This window comes from Misgurnus anguillicaudatus, chromosome 15 (assembly GCF_027580225.2).
Source record: "Misgurnus anguillicaudatus chromosome 15, ASM2758022v2, whole genome shotgun sequence".
Taxonomy (NCBI): domain Eukaryota; kingdom Metazoa; phylum Chordata; class Actinopteri; order Cypriniformes; family Cobitidae; genus Misgurnus; species Misgurnus anguillicaudatus.
The window spans coordinates 33145475-33168120 of record NC_073351.2 but is presented as its reverse complement, the minus strand read 5'-3'; the positions used below and the strand labels follow the sequence as shown (position 1 = coordinate 33168120).

At 37.6% G+C, this 22646-nt stretch overlaps 2 protein-coding genes across 6 annotated transcripts in view; both read left to right on the top strand.

Annotated features, from left to right (window-relative positions):
- The window catches only part of lrch3 (leucine-rich repeats and calponin homology (CH) domain containing 3), a 100398-nt gene that overhangs the window by 50596 nt on the left and 27156 nt on the right, over window positions 1–22646 (top strand). The window lies entirely within an intron of this gene.
- LOC141349801 (protogenin A-like) lies at window positions 20632–22497 on the top strand. The gene is made up of 2 exons (XM_073853967.1): window positions 20632–20888; window positions 22184–22497. The coding sequence occupies exons 1-2, from the start codon at window positions 20822–20824 to the stop codon at window positions 22495–22497; spliced, it is 381 nt and encodes a 126-aa protein (XP_073710068.1). The 5' UTR covers window positions 20632–20821.

The window sequence follows — 22646 nt, the reverse complement described above, 5'->3', positions numbered from 1 at the left end:
TAAATATAACTGGTTTAGTTACTTACATCGTGTGTTGCACTTTCACCACCGCTAACAATCCGAAACATCGCGCAGACGTGTACTCGCTCTGTAGTTTGTAGCTCGCGCTCCGGCTACAGTAAACAACTCCACCTTCTTTGATTTGATTGGCTATCGCATCATTTTGATTTTGACAAGCACTGACTGTGCTGATTGAGGCAGTTATACAGTTATATATTAGGCAATTATTATTCCAATAGTGATTGCTATTACACACCAGGGGAATCTTAATGGTGGGCACGAGCCTGTGTGGAAAAAAATGGATTTGGTCGTAAGAGCGTGAGAAATGGGGTCAACTGCGTGTGCACTGCCATGTAGGAGTATTTTCTCAAGGCCTGCGACTGAGGGTCATATTTCAATTCAAAGGTATGTAACTTACTCCGTTTTTTATTAACATGACTCTGACAAACATCAAAACACAGTTTGCGTTGGGCACCAACTCCCCGGGGGCCACCATCTTGTTTGCTCAGAAAATAAAAACGTTTCATTCTGTTTAAATACGAATCACAACAACATACATAGATACAAACAAAATGACGTTATATACAGCATTTTGCGGTGAGTAAGCAGATGACGCGACATCCCCGCACCAAAATTGCTTGGATTTATACCGTCAGATTAGCTTTGTCACATTAAATTAAACTACAGATGCAGAAATGCACTATATAATTACATATTTGTATATATTCAGTTTGTGTTGTTGTCAAATACAATTATAAATGATAACAACAGCATTTTTAATAAAGTTTTATTCTCACACGGTTTCGGGATAAAATTTTAGCTCGCATTGCATTCTGGGTAGTGGCGGCCATTTTAGGGGACGCGGTCGTAAGGATTCACAGCAGTAGTACGGGAATAAATGGATCGAACGATGATCAAGTGTAAATTACATATAAATACAAACTCAACAATGAAGCAAAGTTGCGGTAACGTTACTTAGAGAAAATCCGTACAATCAACAAACTCGAGCTGGCTCCTTATTCGCCTAACTATCCGTTCCACCAATATCAGAGCGCTTCAAGCGCCTCCCTTGCAATGTCATTGGCTGTTTTTTTAAAGGAACAGTAACCACAACAATTTGAGACTGGGGCTGCGTCGGAAAACTCAAGGGAGTGACTCGTTGCCTCGCCGCCTCATGAGGAAATGACTTGTGTTTGAAATATAAACAGAGAGCGCCTTTGTGATAACTAATCACATATTTGAAAACTACAATACTAATTTCTCGCTAGAAATGCAATTAAAATGTGTAAAAAGTGAAAATGTACCTTTATTTACACTGAATTTGTACTCCAGTCGCTTCCTTGGCCGCCATATTATTTTTTCGAACTTGACCAGACTCGACCAATTACATTCTTATTGTACGCCCACGCATAGGTATCTCAGGAGACAGGAAGTAAACCTAACATTGAACATGCCTTGATGCCTTTCTTCCTGCCTTGGAAAGCTGCCTCAGAAGGCAGCAATTTAGAATTTTCGGACGCAGCCTGGAGCTAGGGGCAACCTTCCGATCTCTCTGATGAAGCCAATACGGAAGTGACTTAAACTGCAATTCATCGATTGGCCGCTTGAGGCTTGCTCCAAAAGGGAGTCAATAGATCTCCATGTTGAAAATGGCCAACTTTACAGTATAAAATAATTTGTTTACAGCCTGGTACAAAAAGTGTTTTTGGTCTGTACAGCTAATTTTGCCCTTCATGACAACTGTGAGGGGGGTGAACTAATCTCTTTAAATTATATTAAGCCTTAAACTTCATAATTAAGGGCATGACCACTTGAGTGAGGGGTGAACGGCCACTGCTGTCACTAGAATCGAGCTAGGCGGTAGGGGTGTGCCATAGCATACCGTTCACGATAATACCGGTATAATTTTTTACACGATAAAAATGTCATATTAATGATATAGCGACGTGATGACGTATGGTGCATTTACGTTCCCTAACGCACAGCAACAACAGCTGAGAGCAAGAGCAGCATGTCAGCGACGCGAGTGCAACCAAGCTTTAAGGTACACGAGGAGGAGATAATAGCAGCAGCGGGTGATGTGAAATCATTTTCTAAATAAATGCAACATATAGTCCAGTGGGACTTGTATATGTTTTTTCTTTTTCAAAACACATTTTTGACTGATGTGTCTTATACTCCGGAGCGACTTACGGTCTGGAAAATACAGTATTTGGTTTGTAGCTCCACCCACAGATGCGCTCTCACTTTCACTGTAAAGAGAAAAGAAAACTGACTTTTTCTAAGTGTTAATTGACCTTTACAAAATTCTGATATATAGTATTTTTATAAAACTTAAATTTCCTAACAAATGTCTTTTTAATGAGTTCTCTATGTTCTTATCACAGGTTTGGAAATGCGTTACCCAGGAGTCATGAAAGTTATCTAGTACAGGAAAGTCAAGCACCTTATCTTCTAAAAGATGCTCTGGTGACCAGACTTACAGGGGTCTTGAGCGTAAGAACGGTTCTGTCTTTCATTTTTGGGTTAAATAATTGATCTACATTACACCTTGAATGAATTATTTGAATGTACAGAAAAACTGCAGAACATCAGGCTGGGAAAGGAGCGATGTTCTTAAAAGTAATCTAACACAAACAGATTAAACCCTTGTCATTTTTACTGCTAATGCAATGCTCTGTCCTGTCAATCGAGCTACAAGAAAACAAAAGTCTTTATCCAAAATTTACTTCACAGAAATATTTGAGTATTTGAAAAAGGCTTGGTGTATTAAGTTTCTCTTTGATTAGACCACATGTACGTCACTTTGTGCTCTCGCATCTGTCCAAAGTCCTATCACTAGGTAGTAATCTTGTTTATGTTTGTTAAAGATATATGCATCTCAAGCGTTTACTCAATCTCAGGTTGTTACAAACCTGTATACATTTTTCTGATGAACACGAAGGAAGATATTTTGAGAAATGTCTGTAATCAACAATTTGTGTACCCCATTCACTTCTATAGTGGGATAAAATAATACTATGGAAGTGAATGGGGCTCATGAATGGTTTGATTATGAACATTTCTCAAAATATCTTAATTCGTGTTTATCAGTACGAACAAATTGATACAGGTTTGAAACGACATGATAGTCAGTACAGGTGAGATTTTTGGGTGAAATATACCACTGCATTGACACGTGTAGCCTTCTGAAACAATACTACACAAATGCATTGAATTGTATGTGTGTATAAATGCAGGTTTTTACAATCATTAAGTATTCCTTTAAAATAATTAGGATTATGATTTCTACCATAATGTGTCCTCCGAGCCTTTACACGCAACACTGCAGAGGTGCGCTCACGAGGACTCTTTTCTGCGTGCATGTGTCTCTCGCTCTCATGGTTTTCTTGACAGATCAGTTTGAGAACCAGCCGCTATAAAATAATGTGGCTACGTTTTCATTGACGAAATGATAACTAAATTGAAACAATCACATAATGACGACAACTATGACGAAAATCTCTATGAATAAAAACAAGACCCTACGCGGGGCGATCTTATTAAATCCAAGTACTATGAGAGCGAATTAAGTGCATATGGTGAAGTGTGGTCTCGCAGTACGTTGATGTCAAATGCTGAAAGCCTTTCATTACGCTGTTATGCTGACTAAAACTTTGGGTTCTCAGATGGTGGAGGAGAAGTTTCACAGAGCCAGTAAAGAAGTGGCTAAAAGGATCGTTATGATGTCGGATGCCAGATCCACCTAAACTTTCATCTAGAGCAGTGTTTCCCAATCCTGGTCCTTGAGTACCCCCTCCAAGAAAGTTTTATATGATTTTTATAAAACACTTGATTCAACTCGACAGCTTGTTAGGGAGACCTGTTAACCATTCTGGAAGGAGGCTGATTGGTTGTTTTGAATAAGGGGACATCTACAACTTTCTGGAAGGGGTAATTGAGGACCAGGATTGGGAAGGACTGATCATGACGAAGAGGGAAAGATCCTATTTCATCAAAGCTAAAGAAGCAGGAGACTTGGGACACAAGCACAAGCTCACTCCAGACTTGGTTTCTGGCTTTCAGGTCTGTATAACATTATATACAAAATCATTGATTGTATCTGTAGAGCTTAGGGGTAAAACATTGCATTAGCAGTGCAAAAGGACAAGTGTTCGAACCCAGGGAACACACATGGTGATAAAAATGTATACCTTATAATGCACCAGAGGCCATTTTGGATAAGCATCCCCCAAATGCGTAAATGTAACTAGTCGAAGCCAGATCATTTCAGTCCTAACCTGTTGTTGTCACATCAAGTTTTCAATCCATACATTTTTCTTGGAAATTGAGCCCTCTCCCATCAGAGCTATGGGAACACACACAATTCTGGTCTGATTGGCCGTCACCACTTTACAGTTAATGATGAGAACTCCTTCACAAAGACCATTAAAGATCACATAACACACACGATTTCTGCCACTCTTATGTTAATCTTGGTTATCTTGAGTAGTATTTCATCCTTCATATTTCCAAAGAGTCTTTAGTGTTGTCAGATTCATAAAAGACAGAACACCTTTTCCAGGTTTATTTTTTTTTTTTCGGAAAAGATGATCTCTTGAAGGCGTACAGTGGGCGGAGCTAAAGAATTACGAGTACACACAGCCTTTAAATTCTAATCCAACAGCTGATACATCAAAGTAAATAAAGCTTAAATAAAAACTGTTTTTTACATAACCTTGGCTTACAGTCAGATGCAGCCATTGGCCCAGAAATACTCTTGTCACATGCTCAATGGCTTTTTTGACATTATGCATTAGTTTAGCCTGAGGATTACAACTTTTAAACGGTGTCAATAAATCAGAATGCATGAAATGGTGTTAAACCCCTCCTCTAAGGACACTATCTGGAATGACCTCTCAAAAAGATACCAGGTGTTCAGCGTAATCATATTCTCACTTGTTTTTAATTAGGATTATTTAGGGACTCATACTATGTTTTTGTCTTACTTGCAGGTTGACAGCGTCAGACAGTTTTTGGAGGAGGGCACAGCGTTGGATGCCAGATTCAAGTCAAAAGTGTCAGATGAAGTGTGGTACAGACTGGAGGAGGAGCTGATATAAATGAACAGGTGTTAACCATTATTAGTTATCTACTTCTCTTCAATTTTCGATACCAATATACATGACCCTCATATTCTATTCCATACAGGTTCAGGGCCAGCAGATGAATCAGGGGCTTAAAGAGAGAGCGGATGACCAAGATGACTGCATATCTGATGAAGACATCTGTGCATCTGCCAGTGAAACAGTGGTAAGAAAATATAAAGGCATTCTGTTTTCCCCATTTAATTATTAGTACAAAATGAACTTGTTTGCATGTACCTCAATAGTGATTTATATTTTTCTTTATTTCCTGACCTATTGTTCACAGAAGAGGCCAAAGCTCTCTGCCCTCAAGGAGCTGTTTGCTGTAGAGGACATAGAAATAAAGTAAGAAAAGAGACCACCAGCACTAATAAGGCACTACAGATTACTTCCATCTCCTCAGTCCTCAGCGAGTCCAGTAACCCTGGTGGTGTGACATGAAGGACACGGCCAATGCTTTTTTTGATTTGGCTACAGGGTATCTCTGTGTGCAAGCATCATCCACACCCTCAGAGCGTGCATTTTCTACTGCATTGCAAATGTTTTAATGATACCTAGCCCTATATCAGTGTTTCTCAAACTTTTTCAGCCAAAGGACCACTTTATCTTCCGATTTTTTTCTGAGGACCAACTAACAGAATCCTACTCTAACACGCCTCCAAAAAAAACCAACAAAATAGGAAGTATAAGCTAAATTTAAGTGTAATATGCAACTGTTTCAAGTCAAAAACTAATTTTTTAAACACAAGTGCAATGATATGTTCAGAAATGATTATATGAATTTTATTTCATTAGAAAAAGTAAATGTGAAATGAGTTGCAGCTTAATATGAACAACAAACTGCACATGTGAAAAAAAAACTGCAATTACACATAACAGCCTAGGTCCCACTTAATGTCATTCCAAATAGCCATTAGTTTAAAACTGAGGTGGTGGGTATATGAAGTCTATGGTTGTAACTATGGTAACAATAAAATGCTGAAAAAAATTTTCCCCTTAATGTCCAAAATCACTGAAATTACAGAACTAATAGATATGTGGATTTTAGCTGCTTTCAGTTTACGCTTGATCTTTTCTTTTGACTCCTCTTTGGTTTAGCCACCGATCCATTTTTACGTAATTAAAACAGAATGGCAAGAACTGATATCACAGTTTCACAAGGGCATTAAAAATCTATTTAAATAAGTGACAATTTTGTATAAACACTTGCCTAGTTTAGGTCATCTTTTGGCAGACCACTGGGGGGTTTGGGGTCCGCGGACCACACTTTAAGAATTACTGCCCTATGTAAATGTGAAGTAAATACTTGCTTTTATATTATTATATATTGATGGATTTTTTTGTCTGTACGTACAGAGTAACTAGTATCAGCTTAGTAACCACTGATTAATCTAAATGTTTTCAACTTTTCTTTTGTGTTTTTTTGCAGATGCTTTCATAAAACATCATAAGGTGGAAACTGTTGGACAGTTAGGACAGGCTATGAATTCTGAGATGGCAAATAGAAAGGAGACATAAGCCTGCCCCCAATCCAAATTTATGCTTTGATTTTATATCTGAAGTCTAGTATTTGTTGCTGGCTGGATTCATGTTGTTAATGTGCAGTTAATGGATATACTATATATTTGCGTAACATATATATTATGTGCATAAATGTATACTGCATTGTTTGTAAAATCTGATTTCAGTACCCACTGATTTATTGGGGGAGTTTAGGTCAATTAAATTATTTACATAAGCTGTGTGTTGAGTGGTTTTTATTTGTGGGAAATGTGTTTACACTGTATGTGAAATATACTAGAGGGGCTTTCACATACATTTTTAAATAGATGTACATATAACAACAAAATAATATGTTGACAAGTACTAGAAAGAAATATATATGGTCATATATTGCCATATAAAACCATATATTTACATAGAAGGTTATCTACGTGTATTTTAATATAAAAGTAATTTATAGATGTAAATATTTTAATTATAATACATAAGATATTTTAACGTAGTTGATTAGGATTGACACAAAGAAGTCATAAATGTTCTGTCGTCACAATAAATGATCTGTTGTCATAGAGACGATGTGTTGCAGTGTGTGTTCTATATTTAAATTATTTGTCTCTCATTGGCCAAGCGAATGGAATGTTTGACGTCACCGAACATATAAAAAGGCTTGCCCTGACGTGTTCCCTTCACACACTAGTGATTCTCTAAGCGAAAGCTATTGACCACTACTACTCTCCTGACTTAACAGTCATCTATTTCAAAGCAGACCAAACGATTACCACAAGTCTTTCAACATCATGGCTGAGTCGAAGAAGGATATCGAGACCAGCGAGGGTGGTACTCTGCGAAAGCAGAATTCTGCCCCAGGGTCTCTGGTAACCTCCCCTCAGCAGGAACTGAACTATGCAGGTCAGTAAATATTATTTACGCCCTTTCTCCATCCGAAGGTTGCAGCTAACGAAGGTCGCATATGCAGGCTGCTCATGTCTGGTTTATTTAAGTTAACTGAGCATTGCATCCGAAAGTCGTAAACATATTACAACAATTTACGATTAACTGAAAATAATAGCCAACCTTATAATTGTTAATATTCTGCAAAAAGACGGTTTAGATGACGTATGTGTTATGTATGAACAACACGGACAACATGTGAGCTCAACCAAGCGGAAACTTTACTCTTCTTTTTTTTGTCAAGTACACCCTACTGAAAAATCCAGCTAAGACCAGCATAAGTTTTAGCTGGTCCCCAGCTTGGTTTTAGCTGGTTTTGCTGGAGAAGGAAGCTGGTTTTGCTGGTGTAGCAAGCTGGTCTAGGTGTGTTTTGGTCACATTTTAAGCTGGTCTAGCTGGACTTAGCTGGTCATGCTGGAATACCAGCTGGCCCACCAGCATGACCAGCTTTGTCAGGCTGGGAGGACCAGCATAAACCACCTTAGGCCAGCTAAAACCAGCTACCAGCTTGTGCTGGTTTTGGCTGGATTTTTCAGTAGGGCAGCATCATACTTAAGGTGTCAAGCGCCATCTAGGGGTTGCAACATACAACACATAATATATGACAGTATGCAGCCAAATGCGACCTCCGAAGGATAACTACCTTGAACTCATTAACCTTCTGATCCGCATGGTCACATATTAGTCAAGTTTTGGGTTTGTCAGCTCATTCGGTAGAGAAACCCCAAATGCAAAAATATACATGATTTCAAATCATGTATATTTTTAAGTTCAGTAGCTTTACTTTGCGCTACACAGACGAACGTTGCTATTTGCCTGCATTGTTGGTGGAATTAAAGACTTGTATACGTAATGTTATGCATGAGGCGTTTTGTTGTAGTTGATTTAATATGAACTGTGTCTATTTCAAATCATATGGCAGAGGTGAGGTAATAACTTTTCCAAGTTTAGAAACCGACATTACATACAGCATTACTGAATGCGAATTAATTATTCGACGCATTACTTAAGTTATTAATTAAATATTGCTCTCTAAATTATGAAATCAGGGTCATAATAAGGTAAACTTTACATTTTTATAATGTTACGCGTTCGTTATTTTGTCAGATTTTTTTGTTATGAACAAAGCAGTGTGTGATTTATCTTTGGACTCGTCGCGCGCGTGCTTTTGTCTGGTGCGGTTTCTGTCAAACGCAATAACTGACGATATTGCCAAACATATTTATTTGTCAAAGTGCTTCCGTGATGTGAGTTTTGGTTTAGGTGAATGGCTATTTTGAAAGGAGGGGGGCACGGTGCAAAAATACCCCGAAATGCGCGACCTGTTTTTTTTACTGCTAATTTGCACGACGCCTCATTTTGTGTCACCATACATTCAGTTCATTCTTTAATGGGTCTACGTAGCCCAAACACACTTTAATAAATCTCACTCATAACCTCGAAAAGAGGACTGACTGACTTTCTTCTTTTATCACACTACACGTTCATCTAACTTACGAAGCTTGAGTGCCATCTAGTGGTGCATTAATGTAAGGACATTACAGCGTGTAAATCAATCCTAACTATAGTTAGCTGCTGCTGACCTAAGATCAGCATAGGAAATGTATATGGCTAATTTCAGGGACATCTATATTTTGCTCATATTCTGTACCTTTTGTTGTAAATGGAGTCTTTTAAACGATCTTATGCCTAGAATTAGGGAAGGAGGTTTGCATGATTCTTTGGTTCATAACTATTGTGAAAGTTTGATCAATTGTGCATAATGACATTCAATAAATGCATACAGAGTTACAAGACCATCACTACTTCCGGTTCATGGTGACTTTCAAGGGCACTACATTGTGTTTATCCGGGCCTGCTAATAAGAACACAAAAATCATTCATAGTGATCAGGACACTGGGTTTAAAGTGACAGCACATTGTTTTAGGTCCGTTAAATGGAGGCTTGTAACTATTAGCAGATAAACGCTATGCTAACTTGTTTTTAACGTGTTCTGATGTTATAAACACTCATTTGTCAGCTTCCTGCAGCCTCGCGCCCTTTCCACTTCTGTCATGTGCATTAAAAAAAGTGCCAGTTATAAAATTCTTCAACTATTTATCCACAATGTGAAAATACCATGTTAACTGTTAATGTGTTTTTTTATGTCTGATCTGTCCAGAGGTTAGAAAGATAATGCTAACAATAGCTGAGGTGGTCGAGAAGATCGTCAGTAAAATGCCAGCCGGACAAAGGCCCAATAAATACTCGGGTGATGAGGCACTTATGGCCACTCCACAGAGCTTGAGAGATACGGTGGCGGACCATGATGGTCAGTCAGCACATCATTATTATGAAACCTCAAATTTAATGAAAAACATTTGACACATTAACTTATTATATAGATAGTAAAACATACATGAAGTTACTGTGTACTTGTCTTGGGTCTAGCATAGCATGAGGGCGGTGTTTAGTATTTTTGGTGTTTAAATTTGTATGTATTATGCAATTATGTGTTTCAAGTGAAGTTTTTAAATTAAATTAAATATGGTTCACATAGTTTATTAAATTAATAACAGTGATGTATAAAAAACATTGTTTGTGTGTATGCATCAGTAGCGGGCGGTGACTTCTCTTCCGAGGGGCACAAATTCGAAATATGTGTTTGGAGTGTCGTGTGTTGCTCGTCATGTCAAAATGTGTGTTTGTTGCGTCATGTAAACCTATGTGCATCATGCGTCATTTCAAAATACGTGCTTGCTGCACATGCGTCAAAAGGGTTTATGACAAAGAGACGCTTACGTTCACAAAGTACTTGCAAGACACCAACTTAAAACTAAACTCTGATTACAAATGAGATTAATCGAGTATCTGGCAAACGCCTTTGAAGCGTCTGCAGCAGACAAGTATTTTGACATGACGCGTGATGCACATAGGTTCACATGACGTGCCGAACACATGACGGACTAAATACATGTTCGCATTGTTCGCTCTCGAAAAAGAAGTCACGCCACTACTGGTACACATACATGTCTTATGTGATACATTTTTGTTATTACTATTATTACAATGTTTGTGAAAATACCACAGTATTAAGTTTATAATGTCTTTTTTTGTCTGTTCTGTCCAGCTCGTAGACAGAATGACATGTCTACAGCTCAGGGGCAAGAAGGAACAAGCTGCGGGGAACGAGACTCACAACGGAGGTTGTGCGTCTCGGCACCCGCAGTTCTTGAAACTAGGTTTGTCCTTCCGGGGGCAATTGATGACGAAGAGTGGGTCCCTGCAGGTCAGTTTGTTACACCAGTGGTTCTCAAGGTTATGCCTGGAGGCCCACTGCTCTGCACATTTTGTTTGTCTCCCTTATTTAACACACATGATTCAAATCATCGGCTCATTAGTAGAGATTTCAATGAACTGAACTGATGATAGAGACATACAAAATGTTCTGAGCAGTGGGCCTTGAGGAACGGACTTGAGAGCCACTGTGTTACATTATTATAATGACACATTAAATATATATATACATACACATTATAAAACCTATTACATAAAAATATCATATATGTTTATGTTACATGAGTGTTATTCCACAGTTTATTCTTATTGAAAAATGTGGAAAAATTAGTGTTGTAAAATGATATATATACCCACACAGCAAAAGGACTCTGTGTCGGCGTCCACTTGCGCGCATGTGACGGATCCGCAATGAAGGCGGATCGCGGACCCGCCGTTGCCTCGCGCTGCATCCGCTCCGCATTTGTGGCGCAAATTGATTCATATCTGCCGCGGACCCGCAACTGACTCATTAAAAGTCTGACTCGAGCTCCGGGACGGATCCGCCCCGGAGCTTATTGCTATCAGGACCGGGTCCGTTTTGGACCCGTTTATCACACTTTCAAATTCAAAATCCCTTCTGTTCTTACTGTAGGATAAAATAGGATAAACTAAACTAGAGGATAAAACCAAAACTATCACTAGGCCTGGCTCCTGCAGCAATATAGAACCTTAAATCTGCATTGCCTTGTATTTTTAACCTAACAATATTGTAAAAAGGCCTAACAGAAAAGTTTCACTAAAAGATATCAATTTAATGTACAAAAGTAATTACTACTCAATGGAAATAAAAAATTGCCATTTACATTTATGGACAGTTATAGGTTATAGCGTATTCTGTTTTTGTTAAAAAATATTATTTTTGTGGTCAAAACCTAATTTAGTGCTTTATAGGCCCAGGCCAATGCAAACATAAAATACTTGATCTATGAGGCTACAACTTCAATGAAATGCTGCACTTTGCACAGCTAAAACATCTGACAATGAATAACTGGAGAAAGACAAGTTGTTCAACAAAAATGTTTTTATTATTTAATCATTTCTCCCATTACACGTCTCCTCGTTGCCCGATCTGTTGCCAGGTTGAACACAGCACCTGTAATCAAACAGACAGATGTTCATGGTATGTAGCATTCAAAGTCAAGTATGCTTATCATAGTAACGCCACCGAATGAAGTAAAAGTACAGTTTTTTCACTAGAAATGTACTTGAGTAAATGTATCACTTTAAAAGTACTAGTTACCCAAAGCTGTAAATGGAATTCGTTACACACCTCTGGTTAAATAACCCTGTTAACAGGCGCTCAAAATAACAGACGAGAAGATTATATTTACCAATCACACAGTCGCTCTGACTGACACCTGCATTCATTTAGTCACTGATTAGGTCACATGGTATCTTGCAGCGTGACCGTGAGTCTGAACCGAGTCAAACAATGATTCAATTGCCAAAGATTGATTTTCATTATAAAGAAGATGGCAGATACGTGCACTACACCAAAATTGCCAACATGTAAACTTAATAATGCACAGCTAGGGCTAAACCATTATCCACGAGTGAACATGCTAAAGTTTTCCTAATATCAACGTCATTCCAATCATTAATATACAGGATGATTAAAAAACAATGTTTACTGCCACAATTATATCAATAAATCAATACTTACTCAAAAGAGGGTTCAGCTCAACCGTGTCCCAGGAAAGAAAGTCTCGATTGACAGGTGTGCATCGTTTACCCGTTCAGTAAAGGCGCGTCCGAGGATCCGACATGGGTCTGTTCAGGATCCGCTGTTTGACAGTAGAATTTATGGCGCTGCCGGAGGCGGAGCTGATCCGCTGTGCGGCTCCAAAACGAATGTGACAGTCACGCGGGTTTGGCGACTTGAACGCGGATCCGCATAGGAGTCTCCTGCTGTGTGGGTATATATAAGAATAAACTAACATGTACACACATGTAACATTAACATATATGACATTTTTCTGTAATAGGTTTTATAATGTTTTTCACAATAGCATAATAACTATACAGTAACAATGTGTTAGATTTTAGAGAAGTTTATAATGTCTTCTTTGTGTCCGATCTTTCCAGTTGTGTCTACACCTGCAGCGGCTTTAGATGAGGAAGAGAGAAGCTTACCAGGTCAGTGTATTACACCATTATAATGACACCCCAAATATGGAACTTTTAATTTAACAAACAAACGTAAAATGAGAATGAAAGAAAACAACTCAAAGGCAAAAATCTAACACGGGTTTCACATTCTTTCTTAACTGTTTTCTAAGCAAGGTTTTAATTTAAGGTTTACAAATTTACATTCACCATTCTGGCACAAATCTCTTGTGTGGGCAGGACTTAACCATACTTTAATTCCATTGGCTAGTGAGATTTGAATTAACAGATCTCTGATCAGGAATAGGGGTGGGACAACAAATCGATATGCGGATTTATAATTGTCTGTCTTCGTGCGTTACAAGAATCCATATGGTGGCATCAAATATCGATATAATAAATTTAAAAACATGACTGTACATATATTTCCCAGTGTTATTACTTTATGGGTTTCCAAAAAACCCATATCGATAAGGCTCTAATCTGGTGGTAACATCTGTTGTTCATCTTTTCTATTTTTGTCTTTCAGAACCAAAACCAAAAGGCCGGAAGAGAATCCGTGCTTTCATGCGCAGAGCATTGCGGGCTATCCAAAAAGCCTGCTGTTGCTGCATAATTGAGGATAACGTGGAGCCATTTTGATCCTCATTTTGACCCGTATAGATGAAGCTGATGTCTATAAAGGTTCTGGTATTAAGCAAACGGGTTTTTAAGAACCACCCTATTGCCGGTCAGGTTCGTCATTCCTTGGATATATCAGCTATCCAAGAAGCAGCTGATCATATGGTCCATTCGACCATCGCCCATGAGCTCCGGCAGATCAGCTGATTTTAAGTCGGGTTTTTCTTACCTGCACCCAGCTCGTGATAAAACACTGGCAGTATAGTCCCTTCGGACTCGAGCCGGCGAGCTTGTTTTCCTTGGAAACATGCCCGTTCCAAGAAGAGGATGATCATAAATGTGGTCTATCGACCACGGGCGTCATGCTCAACCGGATCATGCTGATTAGTCAGTCAGGTTTGTGTAACCTGCACCCATCTCGTGAAAAACACAGGCAGTATAGTCCCTTCGGACTCGAGCCGGCGAGATTGTTTTCCTTGGAGAAATGCCTTTCCAAGAAGAGGATGATCATAAATGTGGTCTATCGACCACGGGCGTCATGCTCAACCGGATCATGCTGTTTAGTCAGTCAGGTTTGTGTAACCTGCACCCATCTCGTGAAAAACACAGGCAGTATAGTCCCTTCGGACTCGAGCCGGCGAGATTGTTTTCCTTGGAGAAATGCCTTTCCAAGAAGAGGATGATCATAAATGTGGTCTATCGACTACGGGCGTCATGCTCAACCGGATCATGCTGATTAGTCAGTCAGGTTTGTGTAACCTGCACCCAGCTCGTGAGAAACACAGGCAGTATAGTCCCTTTGGACTCGAGCCGGCGAGCTTGTGGAACCAGACTATTGCCAGAATGGTTCATCATCTTTGGATATAACAGCTTTCCAAGATGCAGCTGAATGGTCAGGTTCATCTAGCCTGCGGTCAAGCGATAGTGATCGTGAGTATAATGTTATTGTGTTCTGACCTTTATTGTCGGCTTTATTTTTTCCCTTGTCAACAGTTTCTCTCCTTTTTTTTTAAAATCTCTGTCCAGTTTTTGTAATACATGCATTTTAGGGGTGTCGCGATTCGTTTCTCGATGTTTACTTCTTTTTTTAAGACAAAAAATGCTGTGCCATTTATTATTATTATTATTATTATTATTATTATTATTATAGTTTCACATTAACATGCACATTGTGTGCTTTTCCTCGCATGGGGGGGTTTGTGGGCTTCACTACGTGAAAGAGCTTGTAGAGAGAAGATTCCTTCTTGCACGCACATGCACTTAATGCACGCGTCCTGGACTCCTAGCATCTGAAATAACCCAGCGCTTCTCTGTCTCACATGCACGCGATCTCGCATCTGTCTGAAGTCTAAACATAAACAAAAGTAGAAATTCTTAAGTATTTGTTCAGTTTTATGCGTTTCATGCGAGCTGAAGCAAACTATCGCCTCTCTCAATCTCATGCACGTGCAGAGAGCTGCGCTCTTTCCGAAGTCAGATCTTTAGGAAGTAATCCCGCTTATGATATGCATTTCAAGGAGTTGTAGCAATACATTATGATCTGCTCTTTATTGTCTGCTTTAATTTTCTCCCTTGTCGACTGTACTTTATTGTTTCAAATCTCTGCCCAGTTATCGTAATAAGTGTGCTTTTCCTTTATATTGAAAAAGTGTGCTTTTCCTTTTTACTGTCCTGATTTGCTTATTTAAAAAAATATTTAGGTTTTTAAAAGTGGTTTCACTCTTACTTGATCCTAAACTTCTTGTTTATTCTGCTAGTAGCTGATTAGCATTTTATGTACTGAACAACTCTCCATTATCTGCACATACTTTAAATGAATATTTATTTTTGTCTGTTATGTTATAAGCAGCACTGCCATTGGAGTTCATGTGAGACAAAACAATTCTTGTGTTCATTTTGTACTGATTGTTTTTCAGGAAAAATGACATTGCTTTATGAAGTGGGAAGACAGATTGGAAGAGGTGCCTTTAGTAAAGTGGATGAGGGGACTCGCCAATCTGATGGCATGAAGGTAGAACCGCTCTTTATCAAATTGTTTTGCCAAACCTACATTATATATGACTTACATATGATTATTTCTCTCTTGTACGTCACCATCAAATATATTCGGAAATCTGGCAAGGAAATCTTCACCAAAATATCCTCGAACCCGAGGACATTGAGACAAACAAACCCAGTTCCGGCCGCCGTGGAGGTCAACACACCACTGATCTACTGGGCGTCCTTTAACGTGATGCCCAGCCGATGCCTGACCAACGACCACCGGCGGAACCTGTTTAATCTCCTCATCCGTTTACATATATCTCCCAAGGGTTTTTCCCCTCCTAGGACTTTTTTCCCTCCTTGCAAAAAAATTCAGGAGGTTTTTCTCCTAGGGGGTTTTTTCAAACCGGGGAGTCAGCCGACATTGGCTTAACATAGCACCCTCTTCTATACGTTACATTATTAATACGCTCGCTTGTAAAGTTTATTCATAGCCGCTGTATTTTGCTACTTATATTGTCTGTTTTTTTTTTTTTTTTTTTGCTTTAAAAGCATTACAATAAATGTGATGCCTTTTATTTTCAATATAATGCATATTTTTATTAAATATAATAAACACACATAAATATGAAAAGCAGTTGTTTTGTTCTTTTTATTATCAACTTAATCCAATAAAAAAATAAACATTTGTGACAAACAGTAAGAAAGTAAACTTTACCGTTTCACAGTACAATCCATAAAGCCACAAAGGTTTAGAGTTAATAACGAATAGTATTTATGTCACTGTTCAAAATTGCACACTTATTTTGGTTTTCTTTATAGGGAACAGTGAACGGTTTCAGACACAGTCATTGATTTCATTGTAGGCTGGAAGATGCATTTGTCTTTCTGTGGAGTCGATATATCTTAAGCTTCTGTAGGCGCTAAAGCACGTTGGTACAAACACTTAGCACGTGTGTGCCATTTACAGGATTTGTCCACTTTCTTAAAAAAAATCAAGATAATACTCACCCCATGTCGAGCTGGCGCGTTACACCGCTGGTGCAAGAGGAGAAGTTGTGCTTTAAAAGTACATATTTTTTCATTTTTCTTGCCAAAAATGACAATAGTTTTGCTACATAAGACCCTTATGCCTCGTTTGGGATCTTTTAGAGCCCTTTGAATCTGTGTTGAAACTGAAATTTTAAACTGAATTTAAACAGTAAACTGTTGGGGTCCAATAAAGTCCATTAAATTGAGAAAAATAAAAAAAAGGAATTTCTTCTCGATTGAACAAAGAAAACCCATTAACATTTTGGATGACATGGGGTGAGTAAATGATATTTGTTGTTTTTTTATTAAGTAATCCTTTAGGCCAGTGCGGGGCCAGGGCCCCCAGGGGGGCGCGAGATGGTGCCAGGGGGGCCCAAGTTTTATGACATTTCATAAAATACATTCATTTATCATGAATTCTGTGTAATTAAACCTAAAAAGTAATAAGCCAACTAACCAACAGCCCTACTAGGTATAATTTTATATGTTTTGTTTAATTAAAATATTACATTTTAAAACGGTTTTTGTCATAAATTTTCTTTTGGGGGGGCCGCGAAAAAATGCACTGTACACAAGGGGGGCCGCATGCTGAAAAAGTTTGGGAACCACTGCTTTAGGCTGACTGTCGATGTGAACCCCCAAATATTTATAAGAAGCAACCTGTTTAATCTCTTGGCCATAAACCACAACAGAGCTCCTAACCCATACTGATCCGGGGTCTGCATTGACCTCTTCTGTCTTCTTTACCATTAATGTCCAGATAGTGGTGATCACTTCAACTCACAAACTTATCTACAACAGCTTTATAATAAATCCTGCTATCTGTTGTCAATGTCTGTGCAATAATATGGTGTTATCTAAAAGTCATACGCATTTCTAGGCATTCGTTCTTCATTTACTCACAAGCGTGCAAGGCACATTAAGACGCATGTTGATTAACTATGCGATTAAACAACTGCAAAATTAAACCCTGTGTTAAATTGGCTGAGAAAGGTCATTAAAAAAATCCAATTGCACATTGTAAACACGAAATATTTCCACCTAAGCTATTTATTTTCAAGTGAAAAATGCTATAAACCAAAGTTTGTACTGTAAACCATCCATAGAAAATCCAACATCAGTTTGACAACAATTCATAAACCGCAAATTTGATTTTATATCACATAAAAGTGTATAATTAAATTATTATAAAAATAAAAACCTACAGTTATTAAACAAGTAAAAGAAATGTAGTCTCATTGAATTATAAACACACAAATAAATCATCATGGTCTATTATAATATAATATAATATATACAATATAATATAATATATACATAATATAATATATATAATGTCTATGGGTGTACAGTAAGTGACGTCTTCTCTCGTAGCCAATTAGACCGCACCTCATTAAAAACCCCGCCCACACGCGCACGCAGAGAGACAGAAGTTTTGGAAATGTGGTAATAAGAGATGGAGCAGGACCGCAGTATCTAAATGTCGCAAGTAAAAAGAATAAATAAACCCGACGGATGAACTCAGTTGACAGACACCCTGAAAACAAAAGGACAAAACAAAACGATAAAAGGGTTGTCGCTGCTCGCGGGACAAGCGGAAGCACAGCTTCCAGCCTCCCATATGTGGGAATTGCTGTGAATGCGTAAAATGATTGACAGTCAAAAAGCACCTCAGGGGGTTCTCCTTAGCTGACAAAATTATATTTTGTGTCTGTAGTTTAATATAAGTGTAATATTATCCACCAATTTCAGTTATATCTGTCAGGTAACAACGAGTCATTAAATAACAAATTGCTTACAGAACATTTAATGATTAGGCTAAACATGATTGACAGTGTGAATATGTGCTGTATTAATATAGCATCCTGACTGCAGTCACTGAATATTAAATAAACAACAGAATCAACACAGAAAAAAATTATTTTTGGAGGGGGTACCGTACACCACTATATACAACAGGATTGTAGTTCTCTCAACGTCCGCCAGGTGGCAGTATAACTGAAGTTTTGCTTTTAAACGACGCATTGGGGCAATTTATCTAATTGAAACAATACTTAAAAACATTATGCTCACTATTAATTTACATGAAGTACATTTACATTTTACAATATACCATATGAAACTATATGAAATGCATTAAGGAGTAAGCCTCAGAACTGAGTGTTCAATATACAGCAAAAAAAAAAAAAATGATTTTCAAGGAAAAAAATCTTTGTATTTTTGTCTTGTTTTCAGAAAAAATATCTAACAATTCTTAAATTAAGATGCTTTTTCTTAAAAGGTCTAGTTTTTAGACCAAAAATATCAAATTTAAGTGATTTTGTGCAAGCAAACAAGCAAAGAAATCTGCCATGGGGTAAGCAAATTTTTCTTGATTTTTTCTTGAATTTAGTGTTTAAGAAAAATTTTCAAGATTTTTTGCTTACCCCATTGGCAGATGTTTTTTGCTTGTTTTATGCATACAATCACTTAAATTTGATATTTTTACTCTAAAAACTAGACTTATTTTCTTGGGTCGTTTTGCTCATCAAGAAAAAGCATCTTAATTTAATCATTTTTAGATATTTTTCCTGAAAACAAGACAAAAATACTATGAACACTTTTTCTTGAAAATCATTTTTTGCAGTGTAATAGTGATTCTCACAATCCTCGTTCTCTCACATCCCATCCCATTTTCCCACCTCAAACAAAGCACCCTCAGAGGTCAGCTGACGGGTCACACAAACCATTTTATTTACCTCCTGGACACTGCAGGAGTCAGAGAGGCGTGACTTACTGCCAAAGGGGTGGAGTTATTTGGAAATTGACAGCAGCACTGTCCAATGAAAGCAGGATGGTGAATCAGTAAAGCAAGAACTTCATCTATTGTATTTCTTATTGATCAGATTACCTCATGCATTAGCATATTGGCAGTTACATCTGTCCATCTGTAATCCCAAAGATTTTTATTTCATTTAAATATTGCATTTTTGTTGTTATGATTTTATATAATTATTTGACACGAAATACTTAAGCACACAGTTCCTTACACCTGAAAGATTTAAGTTTATATGTTACTCTGTTACATGACACATTTACATTGACATATTGCATAGAGTATATTAAAAATTAAGTTATTTAGCAAAACTGCAAAAAAGGTAAAGTTTTGTGTCAACTTATTGAATATAAATATAATAGAATTCAAAATACTGATTGAATATTTGTAATAGATGCCATTTTTTTAAAGTCTGTGAGTAAGGATGAGTTTGCATTTTTACTGTGAGTGATTTCAGACTGTGGGAACCTGAACTTCTCCTGATCTTCACTGCACAGATCTATTGTGCTGCCTGACCTATAGTCCGATCTGAGCTATTGTCCGAGTGGCCGGAGAGTCCAGAGGGATGCTAGAATCGGTCAGGAGAGAAAAGGAAAGAGGTCAGAGGAGGGAAAAAGGTCATACTCCTCCTCCACAGAAACAGTGAGAGAGAGAAAGAGCGGATCAATATTTTTCCTCAAGTCTCCAGCTGTCGCAGTGAACTTATCGATACTGACCAGAGATGGGATCTATTTTATCACCTGTCATAAACTAGAACAAGCTGTTAAAACCAATTCAATGAAATTAACCATGACATGATTCCAAAGTAGCAAAATAAACAAATATAGACTAGCAGATTATAAACTTATTTTTGAGGAAAAACTGTATCTAAAAGTTTATACAAAATGCTTCTGTTCTCAGTTTTATATGTAATTTCTCACAAATTGTAAGAGTACATTTGTGTCATTTCCTAACTGAGAAATAACCTCTGCAAATTAACCAGGATGTTAAGTGTAGTATAAAATTTTGGTAAAAGGGTATAACAAGCAGTGCAGGAGATAAAGTTTTTTATAACAAGACCTCTTTGTGTCTGCTGTGTCGAATGTTTGTCGCTTCTACATATAAAGTCATTTTCATGCGTTCATCAATACAAAATGTATTTTCCGTGACGTCACACTGCACGAGGAGCTCGAGCATCTCAGGCGGAGGGACCTCGTATGCCGCGCTGTTGAGCCGCACAACCCCGCGCGCAGTACTGATTCTAACCATCCGCGTAAAGTAGTGCGCGCGCAGCGGTCAGCGCATCAGCGCTCGCTTGAAGTCAGATTAGCGTGGATCTTCAGTCCGCAGCCCACGGGCTCAGGCATGCTCGGACTATCAAAATAAATGGCGTCTTTTCAAAAGGAATTATACCAGCGTTTGCTGTTTTTTGTCGTATTTCTGCAAACCTCAGGTAAAGAGTTTTTTTTAAACAGTTTTACTTTATTGCAAAAAAATTGAAGTTAAACACGAGTTTCATTCAGTCTCCCTGGATGTTTTATGCGTTGACTTAATGCACTAAACTCCAAAGTTTTAGAAATAAGTGACTGTATTTACCTTAGTGCTCAATGTAGATTATTTTGTGTGTAGATGTAAAGCATCTCTAGTCACTGTGAACGATGTGAAATCTCGCACGTGCAGTCAGTCAGAGAGCGCGACAGTGTAACAATCTTGAAGCAGTAATCATGCACAATGTTACAAATGTTGTCTATATAAATAAATACAGATATAACGCCATACTAGCTGTGAAGTAAACTGGAACATAGTGAAAATGTTTATTTTCATCATAATTACGAAGTCATATCATATTTGAAATGATGAAAGTTGCACACAAAGTTTTATGTACTTTTCCAATTGTAAAAGTGTTTCTATTTTCTTAAACATGTTTTATTGCTTTATTAGTTTTTATATTGACTTATATATTATATTTTTATTTACTTTATGACTTTTGAACGTGAAGTATTTATTAAAATAATACTTTAACAAATGTAGAGTCAACAAAACAATACTTTGCATTTATACATTTGTTAGACAATTTTATCCAAATCATCAAAAGTATATTTGACCAGTATGTGTTTTTTATTTATTTATTTTGATTGCATTATTTAACATTACACACAAAAAAAGATACATTATAACATAACATAAACATGGGGGACAGATAACAGACCTTACAAATTAATATACATATATGACACAAGCAGAAAATGAAATAATAATAATAATAATAATAATACATTTCCATTTCATAATCTACAAGACCTAGCTCATTATAATATATCCGAGATTTTTCCCAGTTTAAGAGATGTTTAAACCCTTTTTTAACATTTGTTTTAAGACACTACATGCCTAGTATAGATAAATAATCAAAATGTAAGTATTTCTTTTATAAGAATAACTTTAAAATAAAATAAAAATGCGCTTATCTATAATTGTGATATCTTCAGTCCTCTGTGGCCTTTTAAGCTTTCCTCATGATGGGCTGCTGAGTGATTTTCATGCTGGGAATCAGCTAAAGTGATTCTTTAGAGAGCGACAGAGTCTTTGACTTCATGAGCCATGAATAAAGGGATTACAAGGAGTACTTCATCCAGTCAAATATAATTACAGAAACTTTAAAGACTTCATTATTTGAAAGAAAAAAAGTTCTGGCATCCTTATATTACTATCTGATTCAGTTCTTTATCTTTCTGTCTGTGTGTCCTGCAGGTGTGTTGGGTTTTAGTGAGCTGTTTTTTATGAAGGAACCACACGATGTGACAATATTGCGGAAAGATGCTGTGCTTATGGACTGTCAGGCCCACGGCGAAGCTCCGATCGCCATCCGCTGGCTAAAAAACGGAGCAAAGCTTACAGAGACGGAGCACGTTTACCAGCTCACCAACGGCTCCCTGTTCATCTCCGACTCGGAGAGTCGTAAAGACAAATCAAATGAAGGGATCTACCAGTGCCTTGCCCAGAACAAATACGGATCTATTTTGAGTCAGAGAGCACGCTTGACTATCGCAAGTAAGTTTTACTAAAGGATGTGCCCTTCTGAATGACCCAATATGTGATTAAATCAACTTCAGATCTACTCAATCTACAGTGATAGATATGCAACACAAACCTTTATCATTTCCTAAAGCTATAAGTTCATTTAATGATTAAAATGATTAAAAGTACATCCGTG